At 36.9% G+C, this 16,803-nt stretch overlaps 2 protein-coding genes across 3 annotated transcripts; one reads left to right on the plus strand and one right to left on the minus strand.

Moving 5' to 3' along the window:
• Positions 1 to 2,533: 2,533 nt before the first annotated feature.
• Positions 2,534 to 7,246, minus strand: mrm1 (mitochondrial rRNA methyltransferase 1 homolog). Its single transcript, XM_079870756.1, has 5 exons — positions 5,937 to 7,246; positions 5,681 to 5,774; positions 4,341 to 4,461; positions 4,132 to 4,251; positions 2,534 to 3,281 (listed from the first exon to the last, which is right to left on the minus strand). Exons 1-5 carry the CDS (start codon positions 6,755 to 6,757, stop codon positions 3,238 to 3,240), a joined length of 1,200 nt encoding a protein of 399 aa, XP_079726882.1. The 5' UTR covers positions 6,758 to 7,246; the 3' UTR covers positions 2,534 to 3,237.
• A 57-nt stretch (positions 7,247 to 7,303) lies between these two features.
• mks1 (MKS transition zone complex subunit 1) lies at positions 7,304 to 16,439 on the plus strand. Of its 2 annotated transcripts, XM_079870754.1 has the most exons (19): positions 7,311 to 7,350; positions 7,460 to 7,550; positions 7,953 to 8,080; positions 8,202 to 8,254; positions 8,353 to 8,508; positions 9,512 to 9,609; positions 9,706 to 9,834; positions 10,165 to 10,269; positions 10,361 to 10,469; positions 11,501 to 11,557; positions 11,673 to 11,715; positions 11,896 to 11,958; positions 12,271 to 12,341; positions 12,421 to 12,490; positions 12,632 to 12,739; positions 13,477 to 13,610; positions 13,680 to 13,762; positions 13,858 to 13,955; positions 16,018 to 16,306. In XM_079870754.1, exons 2-19 carry the CDS (start codon positions 7,474 to 7,476, stop codon positions 16,119 to 16,121), a joined length of 1,686 nt encoding a protein of 561 aa, XP_079726880.1. In that variant the 5' UTR covers positions 7,311 to 7,350; positions 7,460 to 7,473; the 3' UTR covers positions 16,122 to 16,306. The 2 variants fall into 2 exon arrangements, with proteins under 2 accessions (XP_079726879.1, XP_079726880.1); XM_079870753.1 differs by having other exon boundaries at positions 7,304 to 7,550; positions 16,018 to 16,439.
• Positions 16,440 to 16,803: the final 364 nt, after the last annotated feature.

Genomic DNA, 16,803 nt, shown 5'->3' on the forward strand with positions numbered 1-16,803 from the left:
AAAAGAACATTCAAGGAACGTTATAGCAGCCAAGCAGAGCAATGACCTATTTTGTTTTTACATGGGTAAGCAACATTTTCAGGGGTCTAAATCATTGTTTCCCAACCAGGGGTACGTGAACACACTCACACACACACAAAAAAATATTTTACTTTGGTAACTTTTTTTCAGTTAACGTTTACTTTATTTACAGATTATTATCTGAAGTAATGAAAATGTTCTTTTATGGTTTTAATTTAGGTCTGAGGAACACTCAAAAGTAGACGTTGGAATGACATTAAGGGCGCAGAGTTCTCCTCCAATCATGTCTTATCAATAACCAAATAAATGTAGATAATTTTACATTACTCAAACCGAATCAAAACGAAGAGAGGATGCTTAGCCATTCTGCTTGGCTTGAGAGGGTACATAAGACAAACAAGGTTGGGATTCAGTGGTCTAAATGATCTATTGTGATCACTAATACAAATCAACAGATCTGTCCAACTAACTATTGGAAGGATTAACAAATTGGCTGCTTGATGAGACACATCAGCATATAGCAGTTTCTGTCACAAAGACCTTTAGATCATTCTTCCCTGTAAAAACAATAGAGTGCTTCATTACATTCAATCTAATATCTCCCTCTCCCCTGCAGCTATGGGTAAAATGAAAGAGAGGTCTAACTGTCTATAGTATTAGCTGCTTAATCGTCCTGTCCTGCTCCCCGCAGGCGTGCCAATCGTGCACATTTTAGTTTAATTGTAAACCATCTTGGTCCATAACCTGCAGTCAGCACCTCGCTGTGAAGCGTGAAGGGAAATGGAGGTGTGAGATATCTATTCAGTGAACTTTACGTAAATGCTGCTAGATGTTACTGGTCTAGCACCAGCCTCCGTGTGTCAAGCCCTCATCTTTAATTCTCACAGCAATAAAAATCAATGCTGATGTCTACTAGTCAACGCAGAGGTATACCTTCTAATATACTATATATGCAGTGCCACCTGCTGAACTAACTTTAGTACTGCTTATTAGTTGGAATACATCAGCTATGCCTCTACGGCCTTAGCCTGGGAAAACCCAGACAACTTCCGGCAAATTCAGATTCAGTTACTACTGAGAATGGTCTGGTTTTAACCAGGCTACTACGGCCTATTATTTATTCCATTTCTGCCTTCATTTCCACTGTGAAAAATGAACCATGACAAATGAACGTCTTTTTCTTGACTAATCTTATGATCAGACCAAGGGATCATTGTTTTTTTGGTTAGCATTGCCCATTATCTACAAGTTAGCCTGCTTATTGTTGTATAATCCATAATTTTTTAATTTTTATTTTTGCAACGAGGCAGTAAACAGTACAGAATGCATTACCTTACTGGCTAACATTACCAGGATTAAACTGGTTTATGTTTGAATATATTTTAAAATGTAACTTATCCCTGTGATGCAAAGCTGAATTGTTAGCAGCTATGACTCCAGTGTCACATGATCCTTCAGAAATCATTCTAATATGCTGATTGGTGCTCAAGTAAAATAATAAAATTATTATTATTATTAATGTTAAAAACAGTTTCTTAAAGTGTTAGTTTACCCAAAAATTAAAATTGTGTCATTACTCAACCTCATGTCGTTCCAAACCTGTAAGACTTTCGTTCATCTTCGGAACACATGAAGATCTTTTTGATGAAATCTGAGCTTTTGCTGCTACGCAACTACCACTTTGAGGCTTCAAAAAGTTCATAAAGAGATTGTAAAACTAATCCATATGAATTGAGAGGTTTAGTCCAAATTATCTGAAGAGACTCGATCACTTTACTTGATGAACAGATTGAATTTAGGCTTTTATTCACATATAAACATTGATCAGCGAACAAACAGAAGCTCAACCGAACCTGCTTGATGCATGAGAATAAACCTCATTGGTTCTTGTGGAAGCTCAAACGTGCTGCGTAACACAACAATGAACCTCATTGGTTCTCGCACGTCAAGTGAACATGTTTGAGCTTCTGTTTCCGTTCATGAATGTTTATATGTGAATAAAAGCCCAAATTCAATCTGTTCATCATATAAAGCAACCGAGTTTCTTAAGAAAATTCGGACTAAACCGCTCAATTCACATGGATTATTTTATGATCTCTCTATGAACTTTTTGAAGCGTCAAAGTGGTAGTTGCATAGCTGTCAATGGAGGGACATAAAGCTCTCTGATTTCATCTGTGTTCTGAAAATGAACGAGTCTTACGGGTTTGGAACGTCATGAAGGTGAGTAATTAATGACAGAATTAAAATTTTTGGGTGAACGAACCCTTTAAAAAAATGTCAGGATTCTTTGATTAATAGAAAGTTCAAAAGAAATAGAAACTTTTGACATTAAATGTCTTTCCTGTCACTTTTGGTCAATTTAATGCATGCTTGATAAATTAAACTATTATTTTCATAAAAAATGTAGTGTCTCAAAACTTTTGAATAGTAGAGTATATACAGCACTACCCCCACATTTTGACGCCAAATTGTTAAAATGCATTGCAAGCTCTTTAAATATACAAATATTTGTAACATTTGCTGCTTTATTGTCACATAGGTGCACTAGCCTCAACAAGCATCCTACAAAGCTCAGAGATATATTTGAAGAGTAAAACGTAGTAGTTGTTGTACTAGCAACACCAAGGTCAAAGGTTTGATTCACAGGGAATGCATGAACTGATAAATTGTATACCTTGAATCCGCGAGTCACTTTGTATGAAAGCAACTACCAAATCCATCAATGAAAATGTACAGCATGGGTCAACCGGGTATATAAACTGCAAATAGTTAACTACATATTCAGCTTTCATGGGAATTTTCAAAGAATGATCAATAAACATAACCATCTACAGCATATTTATTTAAAATGAAATTAACTTGAATTTTCATCCATTTTCATGTGGCAAATGTTTACAGTGATAAAGCACTTATCTAATTAACATGTTTCAGGAACAAGATGAATAATTGAACATTACACCTCTGTTTTTAGAAGCACGATTTCCCAGATGATTGGAGACCCTGTAAAGTGCAGGTCTTGTATTAAAAAAGGTGGTCATAGTCAGTAACTTGACCAAAATGCATCTACACCCTCTCTTTATCTGATCAATGGGCCTCTCCAGACTCTCAGACTGTTAATTGATGAAGTAATCCAGTCATTAATCACTGTAGGGGGCTAATGAGAGACATCTGAGTAAATCATGCTGATGCCTTGTCCTTGTTGCCATCATCATCATCAGCTTCCTGTGCGTGTGGACAGAAGAGAGTGCAGCAGGATGCCTGGAAGAAGGAAAACACGGAAATATGAAGATAAAATGATGTCAAAGAATTGCATGCGCAGGGTAAGATTTGTGAAAGTGTACATAAGACTGCGTAAATTAAATTTGCATGCGCAAGAGAAGATTTGTAAAGGTGTAAATCGCCTTTCAAGTGTAAGAAAAAAATATTTGCAGCATTTTACTGTTATTCGTAAGTGTAATTCATGTATTGTGAAACTGCAGCTTCATGCTTACGCAAAATAAATAGGATCTGTATTCTTCTGACTTCCATTTTCCCGCACTTACAATTTTGTCACGGTTTTTGCGCACAAATATGGCCAAAAGCACTGCAGGCCTGTGAACAACAATTTGCGAGAAAGTTTGTGTAAAAGAATAAACTGTTGCAAATGTCTAAATGACTTCTTGTGTGCATGGGGCAAAAAAGTTCCCGAAATAACCCGATTTGTACAGTTGCGTCTTTCTTTTAGCTGCGCTTCCAGTTCTGGCACGATTCTCTCACGAGTTCTGCAAGCGCGAAGAGGAGGGCGGGTCCACCTTCTTCATGTAGCCAATCAAATGAGCTTCTAGCTGACTCTCAATTTACTCTTATCTGATTGGTTCAATAAACACGCCAGTCGCCAGAACACATCTTATTCTTCATTTGGCTCCAATAATAAACCTTTACAGGTGATGCTATTCATTTTTAATTTTTGATCATTTTTTATTTAATTAAATTCATATATATATATATATATATATATATATATATATATATATATATATATATATATATATATATATATATATATATATATATATATATATATATAAACAAAAAATCCTCCTGAGCTGCGGTTCTAAGGAACACATACCTGTGGCTACAGACACATTGAGTGATTCTACTCCAGGGTGCAGGTGTCTGCGTGGAGGGATGGTGAGCAGGATATCACACAGCTGACGCAGTTCTGGAGACAGACCGTCACCCTCTCCACCTGACAGCACAAACAGAGACAGACGAGCGTTTAAACAACACAGAGAGAACAAAACAATTATCTGTCCGAATAAGTTCGAAAACACATACCCATTAACAGCAGTGTGGGTCTAGACATCTTGAAATCTGAACAAGGCATAACAGGGGATTCCGGATTGCCTTCCTCTAATCCAACAGTGCCGACTACTTGCCAACCATGTTCTAATTTCACCTATAATGTGAAACAAAATTGGTTATAATGTTATAAAGATACAGTATGTTTCTCAAAAGGACTTGACAGACACAGTCTAAACCTCAACGGTTTTCTTTAACTGCCCTCTACAGATGGAAAGACTGTTAGAAAACTTGGGTCTCGTCAGATAATTCTCAAATGTTCCACTCCATTTGTAAACTAAACCAAGGTTTACAAAGGTTTTGATGCCATGTTTGATGAACACCTTGCAAATGACCTCCTTCCTAAAATATAAAGTCATGTTTTAATACAAGTTATACATTTTAATGCATAAAAATGACTGCATTACATTAATTGACTGTAATACTGTCACTGTTTGAAGATTTGTTTTTTATTTGTAACTATGAAACAGTCCCACCATGATTTCACTTTCTGGTTTTTGGGGACTTTCAGGACTTCTTTCCAGTTTTTGTGTCCCAAAAAGACAGAATTTGCATTTCTCAAAAATTGTGTTGATATCTACAACATTTTTGTGTTGATTTGCAGGGGAAAAAACACCAAAAATCATTATCTACTTATATAGTTAGCATTAGTGAAAGGAGCAGTTACCTGTAAACCTGAAAAATTACTGAAATAAACTGTAAACAGGTTGAAAAAACAACAGACAAGTGTAGATGGCAAATTAATGATTTGGAGAGATCACTTGGAAATATTAGCCTAAATATTACCAATAGGAACTTTCCTTTCCTTTTAAAACACCATTTCTTATATAACCTGATGAGTGTCAAAGTCCCAGTGCTCCATGTGGCTGATCCATCCCTGCTCATTTTACAGAAGAATTCACTGCACTTGAACATGTATTGATCAATTTGTTTGAGCTCAGAATTATACATTTTGATTAGCTAGTATTGCTTTTCCCCCTCGGGGATAATTATTATAAGCTGTCGCAAATAATGTGGCAGTTAGTAGAATTTGCCATTTATTTTTGCGATCGCACAATCCTGGAGGGACTGATCACAAACTTTGGCTGTCACAAGAAAGAAAACACAATTATTCTCATGATTTCCGACGAGTAAGAAAGCAAAACATTTTTTTTACTTTATTTCTCCAAACAAAAAATCTTTGCGGCCCCCTATAGGAATCCCTGGATCCCAGTTTGTAAAACCTTGGACTAAACCACAATTGTATTATTTGACTGCCCTCTACAGGCCACACATGTAAACACAGTGAGGTGAAGTGGATGGATCAACTTCCAGACCTTTATCATATCTTTCAAGTTGCTGTAGCCAAACACCTCCATGATCTCCATCACACCAGCGCTGGCTTTACTCACTGTGGGCGTCAGAGGACAGCTAACAAAGAGAGTAAGTAATCAGAAGCAAAGTACAGAGTTCATTCAAAGATTAGGTTAAAAGCACATTTTAATTTGATCATAACTAGGCTGTTATGTTGTTTTAGATCCTACAGTCCATGTTATGACGTAATAAACACAAAAAAGCCTTTTTTCACTCCACCTGTTTTGAATCCTGCAGACAATCCGATCCACTCCCAGGAAGTACGCAGACCGCAAAATGGCTCCAAGATTCATTGGATCCTGCACTCCATCCAAAACCAGCCATAATGCCCTGTGATTCCTCGCCTCATGAGATGTTATTGGTCTTTCCACGCTGAGAAACTCAAGGGAACTTGCCTGCAGACACAATCCCTGGTGCACCTTTCCACCACACATCTTGTCAAGTGTTTGCTTGCTGACTCTCTGTATCTGCACACCACGACTGACAGCCTCCTGACAGACCTTCAAAATCACATCTCTCTGCGGCCCCTCGCCGTTCTTCACAAAGAGACGACTCAGCCTCCTTCTACCCTGAGTGAGGGCCAGCAAACAAGGGCCCACCCCGAACACAATCTCCAACTGTTTTTCATTTGACTCTGAGTCTTTTTGGATATGCCTCAAAATCTTTCTGGTTTCTGACTCACTGAAATCATCAAACCTCAGTTTCTGAAGATCTGATGACACTTTTCTCTCTGTTTTTGAAGATGGAGCTGCATGAGATTCTCTCCTCTGTGTTTTCGTTGATTTGAGAAAATCATCTCTGGTAGCAGCATATTTACGCTCTCTAGACACAAATGTCTTTTTGAGTTTATTAGAGGTAAATCTCTCATCTGACTTTGAAACACTATCTCTTGGAAAGAAAAGTGCTCTTGTGCAAGTATAGGTTGCATGTTGTGTTAAAGATGCTGGTGTAATATATAATTCATTCAGTCCAGCCAAACATCTATTCCTAGTTCGGTTTGAGACTCTGAAGACTTGGATACTCGTTTTCCATACCTGCATACTTGGTAAAGTGTGCTTTAATAAAACAGCTTTAACCAGCTTAAGGTAGTTTGCTGCTTTCAAACAGTCTGGCTTTATGTTTTTTTTATTTCTCCACTGGTCAGTCTGGTAGACCAGCTGACTGACTTGCAAAACCAGCTGAACAACAGTCTGGCTAAGAGCAGCAAACCTGGTTTAAGAAGTTAGATGCAGCTGCTAACCAAAAAGCTAACTTGCCCTTCAGGATCAAAGTATCAGCAACGTTATTTAAAAGTTAAATGAAGCAGAATTTTCTATATTAGTAACATGCGATATATCAAAAGAACCGACCTCAAGCATATCTCAACAACTATGTTCGTTGTTCAACACAAAATACAACCATGTGGAACAGCTTCCAGTTCATTAGCAGTTGTCATGTGGATGTGAAGCATGGAGTGTTTTTAGAACCGCTTCTGCTCCCAGATCAGCTGTGGCTACTGGTCCCGTTGCTGTGTAATGCTTTCAGAAAGCAGCTCAGGCTGATTTGAGAACAGCGTATTTATATCCGTACCAAGCATGCGCACAATTGACTTCCGGCTTCTTCCGTTTGTGTTACCATGCAACGAGACTCTCTGGTGTGTACCCGAGTGTACTTCCTACCCGAGTATTATTATTAAAAACGTTTCAACTGTAGTAACCGATGCAGATGGTACAATAAATCTAAAGATTTTTTTTTTTCCTGAGGCTGAGTGTCAGATATGGCCGACGGCTGGTGCACGGACACCGGTGAATCGGTTTACCGTTCCAGGGATGCATTTAAAAACTTACGCATACGGTAAGTCACGTCGCTTGAGTGTACTGTAACTTACCCGACATCTATAACAAAAGTATACTCAGTATTAAATACATGATAATGTCTTTTGGACATGGGAGTACCGTGCTATTCCTGGAATTGCCATGCAGTAGCAGCTACCATGTAAATCCATGGTAAATTAATTTCAGTTCCATTATATATCGAAGTAACGTTAACGTTACCACGGTTTTGCCATCTCTGCTGCACCATAACAAATAAGAGATTTATAAAAATAAAAAAAGAGATGTGGGAAAAATGATTATAAAAATATTACTAAATAGATTACTTACATTATACATGGTACTCCAAGTCACTAAAAAAGTACTGTTGTATTATGCCTAAAAACATGGTATTACTACCATGGTTATTTTTGTTACTTTTTAGAGTGCGTATACAGCGTGTGACCTCGACAGCTGCTCTGTCTCAACACCTTCATCAGCAAATGATTTCTCAGCAGGAAAGAGGAGTTATAGAGCTAGACACCTTCAGCTCTCAGACACAATCAGCCTCCAGTATGTGAAAGACACGGATATAAACCTGTTAAAAAGTAGTCACAACTATTTACATGGTATATTGTGGATAATATTTTTATAATATTGTTTATAATATTTTCTCTCTCTCATTCTAACACAGCCACTGATGAGGAGGAACTGGTGGTTGGTTGGCAAGAGAAGTTCTTCAGTCAGGTAGGAGACTAGTGAGGGCAAAGATGTGTGCTAGATAGTCGGCAGGTTACCTGTTTTCATGGTGTATCTGATGAGTTCTGCTTGCTATTCATGTGCAGTATGAAGTGGACCTTTACCAAACAGAGTCAAACTGTCAAACACCACTGGAGCGCCAGTATCACACAGAAATCACGGCAATTGAAAGATCCAAAAGAAGGCAAAACCAGCGCATTTTCACCTACACAGACTTTGATCGCTTTTCCAAATGGGAAGAGGTTGGTTGACTACTGTTTGCTTTTTTTTAAAAAAAAAAACATACCCAGGTCATAATTCACCACGAAAAAAAAAAGAAAAGAAAACTGTTCCCCTTGTACATATTATGTACTTATTATAGTAATTCCAATAACTAGGTACTAACCATGAACCCTCCTCTATACCTAACCTTAACACATGTAGTTACCTTATATTACCCAGTACTTAAGTACACTTACTGTAAAATAAAGTGCAACCCTTTATTTCTCACTTACAGTGTCCTTGTTACAAATCTTTATGAATTTCTGTCCATACAATGGAAGTCAATGGAATTCTAAACTATTGGCAGTTATCAACAGTTACCAACATTCTTTAAAAAAATGTCGTCTTTTGTGTTACACAGAAGAAAGAAAGAATTTTGGGGTGAACTATTTGAGGATATTTGTCATTGTGCATTTTTCATTGTCAATTCTTAATTTCTCATATTGTCATGACACAATGAAAAATATGCACATAAAAATAATGTCACTCACAATACAAAATATTTTAATGTTTCTAAATTAGGCTTTATTTTCCTAAAAGTCACCATGAAATCAGAATTGTCGAACTGTAATTTTTTATGGAATATTCCATTATTTATTATGATTTATCCATGCAGATTTTTTTTTTCAAAATAACTTCCCCTTCCTCTTGCAATGACACAAGGGCAGGATCAACCTGTCACTCACATGACATCACAGCAATAGCAAACCACATCCAATCCAAGTAATTCCCGATGGACAAAATCATGTCCCGCCCTACATTCCACTTGGTTAAACGTCACAATAGGGAAGAAAAGGCTATCGTGACTTCCGTTTCATGCTTGCTTGCTTCAAGCTAAATCTAATTTCTTACTAATAAATAAATATTTGCGGTGAAAAATTTACCCAGACATGATTTCGACAGGTTTGGTGAGATTCACCAGTAGATATATAGACCACATACTGTATGTTTTATAGCTTTCTGAAGTTGTGATTTTATTGGCAGCAAGCTCAAAGTATGCTGACCCCAGCTCAGTCAGTACCAACCTTCTTAGCAGAACGCATGGCCAATGTTAGACACAGGAGACAAGAGAGACGTCCTGTGTAAGTGTACAGTTTCTGTAAAAGATGTATCATATTTTGGAAGTTTAGAAGATTTACCTGTACATAATTTTTTTATTTTTGTTTTCCATAATTTAGAGAGTCTAATGTTCCCAAGTCGCGTTTAATCACATGGGAGCCTTCAGAGGAGTTCATAAAGAACAGCCACATCATCAACACACCAGTGCAGACCATGCACATCATGGGAGATCTTGGGCCTTCTGGCAAGTAAGTGAGACAATGAATACATTTAATACATTTTATTATAATTAATTTAACTTGAGGTCCACTTATAATGTTATTTAAGGTATTTTGCATCCAAAATGCATTATGTAGTTTAATATCACCATTTTCAACCAGCTGGCCAATTTTTCTACTGCACCTTTAAGACTTCTATGCAAATTATCTTCAGAAACGTTACAGACAAACTCCTTTATTTTACTCTTAAGTTCAAGAATTAGATTTTTTATAATATGAGTCTTTTAAAGTAATGTGAAATAAACAGACAAGAGAATGAGATCTGATCTATCAACTGACTGAGCTGACTGTGTTTTATAGGTTGGGCCTGAAAGAGAATGAATATGTATTATGCACAATAAAAGCAGACGGTAATGGAGTAATCACATTAAAACCAGACTTAAACAACAACAGAGGAGCCTACAGGCAAGACCCACCAATTTCTATCAATTTCTCTTTAGAATAATGTGACTTCATTGTGAAAAGTCAAAGTGTATTTGACTGTCTTTCACTCCAGGCTGGAAACAGAGGGGGAGAAGAGGGAGGTGTGGAGGCTGTATCTGGAGAATGCCTCATCAGACATTCATGCGGAGGAGAAAGAGAGAGAGCAGCGCATGTACAAAGATGTATGGCCAATTCCCTTTGCTTAGGATTGGTGGTTTATCACACGGATTAGACCAGGGGTGTCCAATCCTGCTCCTGGAGGGCCACTGTCCTGCAGAGTTTAGCTCCAACTTGCCTCAACACAAACTCTGCAGGACAGAGGCCCTCCAGGATCAAGTTTGGACACCCCTGGTCTAAACTTTTAGCTCCTGTTCCAAACCCTAGAGAGCTGAAATGGAATCTCATATGTGACTGACTTGAAACACTCCTCCTTAGCAATGACTGGTAACGGTCATGCACTCACACTACACAAATAGGGGTCACTCATAGTTGATTCACAAAATGTCACAAATTAGATTGAACTTTTTTTCTGTTGACACTTTCCTGCACTGGATATCATTTTGTAATGTAAAATGTTTATATTTGAGTTACATTCAAATAAACTATGTTCGCCATCTGGGCAACTGGTTTTGGAATTGCCATATCTGCAAAGGATAAATATGATATTTTGGCCTTGGATTTTGACTAAAACGTTGTGTCAAGGTGTCATATAAGGCAAAAGGTTTTTATTTTATTTATTAAAAATAATTTTTGTTACTCTGAAATAAAACTAAATATAAATATTAGATGGAAAAAAATAATGTTACAACTGAGGAAACTGAAATAAAATAGGTTTAAGTGTACGTACTAAAATATAAAAGCAAATAAGAAAATTACTAAAACTTAAACTAAAATTGAAATAACAGAAAATAAAAGCTAATTTAAAATATGAATAAATACTACAACAGTATAACACTGTTTGGAGCTTGACTGTTAGCATCACCCTTCGCTTTGGGAGTGTACCTACACAGTTTGGAATATAGTCCCAGTGTGACAATTCTTGGTTACTTTTTAGTAGACTCAAAGCATCTTAAACTTGACTTACTGTACAGAGAGCATCCCTGGAGCAGTATGGAATTCACTGGCTGGCCCAAGGCTCATTGTTGGATTGCTGAACCCTGTCTGGTTGATTCATCATTCACACACATTTCTTTCTTTCTTTCTTTCTTTTTAGCTGTACACACGTCACAAAGATTATCTCAACAGCCTGGTTGGCCAAGACTTTGAGATGGTAAGAATTATAATTATTATCCAAATGTCATAGTATTAAAAAAAAAACTGTTTAAATTATAATCCAAATAAAAAAGGTAAACCTTTCATTCTGATTCTCCAAAAACTTCCTTTAGCCACCTCCTGGGATACTTCGCCTGATTGTAAATGGAGAGATTGGTGAGTATAACAGTTATCATAAATTAAAAATGAGGCCAGATTTACAGGGGGGGGAAGCAGTATAACATCAATACATTATATGCATGCTTAAATTGTACAGTGTCTCCAATATATTTGACATTTTTAACTGGGTCTCAAATGTTACTGTACGGATCATAATATGGCAATTTTTCTTTTTAGTTTCTGCTCAGGGTTATGAGTATGACAATCTTTACATCCACTTCTTCCTGGATTTACCAAACAGTAAGTCAATCTACTTTCATACACACAGTGGCAACCATTATTTAAACAGTTAAGCCACGCTTATTAAATATACATGACATTGCTTTTGATGACAAAATCTAATGAAGTGATATTTATTTTAAAGAAAGCACAAGCACACTTTCCAAGCAAAGCATTTCACAAAAATGTTTGATAAGTTTTAAATGATAAAACAATAGTTATTCTTAAAAAAAAAAAGAACACGCATTCAGACATTTCACGTTTTACTATATTTCGGTTTTGTGCATTTTCTGTCAGTAATTAATGGTGTTGTGATTGCTCTATATTCTTCAGGTTGGTCCAGTGTTCCCATTCAGTGTCTGTCTGGTGTGACTCAGACATGTTGCACACGCAGCATGGGAAAGGTAATCCGTCATTTTAGTTGACCCCATCAACTGGCTCTGTGTTCATGTAACTGTGGTAAGCATGTTCTCTGTTTTATAGGAGGATGTTGCCTTCTTCTCCTATCCATTCAGCTTTGAGACCTTCTTCCATAAAGAAGATGAATCTGATGGTGAGATCTTTGATTGCCTCAGAATATCTGTAACTAAAGAATGGAAAAATACTTTACATAGATAACCACCTGATATAAAAATAAAGTACCGTTGTCAATACATTTTCAGTGAATAATCACAGGTGCTGATATTCTGTGCAGAGTCATTATCCCAGTGGCCTGTGCTGTATTTCAAAGTTCTCTCACTGGATTTTTGGCAGCGCTACAGAACTGAGGGCTATGGATTCCTGGTCATTCCCTCAACGCCAGGTAGGAGTCGGACAATCTTTTGTTTTGAAGTATTGCATGGTGTAATATAGTGATGTTCAATTCATCAATGAATTGTTCTTTTGATTCTGTTCATTTTAATGATGCATAACCAAATTCACAAAGCAAATATTTTGTTTGGGAGTAAAATTTTGATGTGAGTGACGTATTGGCACCATAAACATTAATAGTTTTTTTTTTTTCTTTTACCTTTTTGTGGGGGTTGGGGGGGGGGGGGTGAATTTACCTGCTAAAAACCATAATCATGTATAAAATGAAAGTGACAGCATCAAATTGTAACACACCAATTTAGGTTAAAATGTCATTTCCTCAACACTAAGAAGGACAAACATTTCTTCTGAGAATGAAGAACTGTACACTGAACTGTACTAATGCCCCAATTTGTAACCAGCATTTGAGAATCATTGAACTTTTGGGAGTAAAATTAGGATAATGGGTGGCATGGTCAAACTGGAAAACATACAACCATTCATTATAATATTTCTAATTCAAATACATGCTGTTCTATTTAACGCTCTATAAAGATATTGATAATAAGAAAACTGAAAGCAGGTATTTTACATTGTTATAATGTTTCAAAATATCACATAAAATAAAATCAACATAATAACTGCAGGATTAAACTAAATATTAACTGGGCTTGTAATTTTGTTCAAGTAGGCTTTATAAAGTAGGCTATATTTGTATCAGCTTGTTCAATAGTGGCTTTATGCTCTCAGGGCGTCACAGAATGACTTGCCGCACATGGAGACCCCTCCAGCCCGGCACAGTGGCTGAACTGAGACGCTTCTTCATCGGCGGAGCACCTGAACTCGAGGACATCAGTTATGTCAGAGTACCTGGCACTTTCAAGGTGACTCATTATACATGTTGTGCTGTATTTTTGTATTAGCATGTCCATTCACTTTGCTTTTATTTTTAGGGAGAGCGATTGAGTCGCTTTGGCTTTCGCACTCAAACCACTGGAAGTGTGACCTTTACTCTTAATTGTATCCAGCATGCCAGGTTGGCCAACACAATCAGTGAATCATGCATTTTGTTACAGCAGCAGTTACATTTTATCCCTTTGAGATTGTAAGTGCATGCTGTACTTTATTCAGGGCTTTTGTTGATGCCAGCACCCTGAAGAAAAGGAGACAGACTGTTCTGGATCAGTTGGGAGGCCACAGTCAGCAGGGCTCTGTGTATAATGTTCTGGGTAAGGCAGGTCTAACTTGAGATAGGACTTTTATTGCTATTAATTAGTGCTGTTTGCTGAGGTAATTGCAAGGTAAGTAAATGTTCATATTTAGGGTTAGGGATTTTAACAACCCCCTAATTGTTCCACTTATTTCGTCCCAATCTCACTCAAAAAAATGATATGTTGGCTTTAATTAACTTTTTTTATGTCAACAGGTTCCACATAACTGGGTTACGTTAAAGGAACACTCCACCGTTTTTTCATGTTAAACTATGTTATTCCCTTAACTAAGACGAGTTGATACATATCTCTCTCGTCTCTGGCGCGCGGCAACACTTTGATAGCACTTAGCTTAACCCAGTTCATTCATTAGGGACCAAACAGAGATAAAGCTAGAAGCGACCAAACACCTCCACGTTTTCCCTATTTAAAAACAGTTAAACAAGTAGTTACACGACCAAGTATGGTGACACAAAATAAAACGTGGCGCTTTTCTAAGCAGGTAAAAAGGATAACTATAATGTATGGCGGAATAGCACTTGGGACTCGGGAGCACTTCGACTCGCCGCAGTAAAAAGTCACGTTGGTTCTAATGACAGAAGTGAGGGGGAGAGGATTTTTCAGGCGTGACTTTTTACTGCGTCAAGTATTCCATACTTGGTCGTGTAACTACTCGTGTAACTGTATTTAAATAGGGAAAACGTGGAGGTGTTTGGTCGCTTCTAGCTTCATCTCTGTTTGGTCCCTAATGAATGAACTGGGCTAAGCTAAGTGCTATCAAAGTGTCGCCGTGCACCAAAGTGTCGCCGCGCACTGAGACGAGAGAGGTATGTATCAACTCGTCTTAGTTAAGGGAATAACATAGTTTAATATGAAAAAAACGGGGGAGTGTTCCTTTAAACAAACATAATTTGTTCATGTAACTTAAACATCATGGAATGAAGTCATTTTAAGCGACTCATTTAAGTAGTCTCAAAGTGAATTTTTAAAGGCTCCCTGACATGATTCAAGTATTCATATTTATATATTCATTCATCCATTAAGATTTCATTTATTTTAGTGACACATAATTGAATTGATAGACTATAGCTAGCTATTTGCTATAGCATATATTAATATCTTAAATGCTAAGATTTACGTGCTCCTTCAGCCAAAGCAGTTGAAAATAACTGAAACAGTCCACACCCTAACAAAATGCTCCATTCTTCTCCACAATGGTAACCCTCTTTAATTTAAATGGTTCTAATAATTCCAATGTAATTGAACATTAAATACAATTACACACTATCAAGTCTTCCCCTTTTATCATTTTCTCAAAAAAACATAAAATAACACTTAATTTGTAACATTTATTCTCTTTTAATTCAACCTCTTAATCCAGATCAAAACCAAAATTGGATTTTGTGATCGAAAAACACATTTTCAAGATTTGATTTAATCCGATAGCCGAAATCCTATCAGATTACTTTTGAACAACTGGGCCTTGGTTTCTGTAAGTACAACAGTGTGAAAAGCAGCAGCTTTGGTGTTACAGCAGAAGTAGCAAAAAAGTCTTGAATGCAGTCACATTAGCAAAAAAAAAATGCAGTCACGTTAGTGAAATTGTAGCGTAATTTTTCGGCCAAAAGAAGGTCAGTAGTGTAGAGATGTATAAAACATTGTTCACACAGAAGTCACTTTCGAACTAAGCTCCTTTCTGTTGGTCAACGTGGCGAATTTACGCGACCAACTGGAAAATGAACGAAATTGCGCAAAATCCTATTAGAATGACTGGATTTTGCCCACTGTGCAACAGTAAATGAGACCGCAACTTTAGATGTACATTAAGAGAGAACCCAAAACATACAATAGCTATACACCAGAATATCATAGTGACTTGGTGGGCTCTTGATTTGGGCCACCATCAATTCTGGTTGATTTCAGCAACCGTCCAGCAATGCCCTACTAACCACCCAAGATACTCTTGCATCGTTGTGCAGACTTCAGAAAATGTAAAAATCTAGTTTGTTTTGACTGAAGTACAGAATGACATTTGCAGGATATATTTCTTTTCTGATTTGGTCTGTGTTTGTGATTTCAGAAGCGTTTCAGAGGGCTCATAAGCGTATGCAGGAGGCAAGAGAGACTTTACCCAGAGATCTCATCAATACCACAGCACAATTAAACTCAGAGTCTTCTGCATAGAAACAATACGCCTTGAACGTATATAATAATGCTGTTCGTAGTATTTGTGTTTATATGTGTATATTTTTGTATTGAAATCTAATTTGTTTTCGGTTGCATCTTATGTAATTAAATGTATTATGCATGTAAATCCTCACTATTTCTGTGAATAATTTGCTTAATAAAGACATGCTTTTTGTACATATACCGGATTGCTTAGTTAACTTATGAAGAGTGAGGATATATCAGAGAAATTCATATACTAAGTGTTCATAATATTTCACAAACTGAAAGGTGTGCTTGTTCTATCATCATTTCACACAAATAAATATAACATTTAACAATAGATATACTTTTAAAATTTTGTCACACAATAGTGGATCATGTTCAAAGTTAATGTGATAAACTTGAGGGGAAATGACATACATCCACTCAAATGGCTTTGAAAGAGTTGGTTGAAAGTAACTGCACAAAAGGCTCAGTTCTGAGAGAAGCTCAAGCACTTGATATATAGTTTTCTAATGCAACTAGTGGGGACACTGTACATGCACATGAAGGAACAGCAGAGGGCACCATCTAATCTATAAACATAAGCCACACATAAAACTGAGAATTATGTTATAGTTACTTAGCTCTCTGCAGATTTATTCTCTACAATGTGTGCTGCCAAATTACATGACAAATTTAGTAATACATTACACAT

Source organism: Squalius cephalus (assembly GCF_949319135.1).
Source record: "Squalius cephalus genome assembly, chromosome: 5".
NCBI classification, from domain to species: domain Eukaryota; kingdom Metazoa; phylum Chordata; class Actinopteri; order Cypriniformes; family Leuciscidae; genus Squalius; species Squalius cephalus.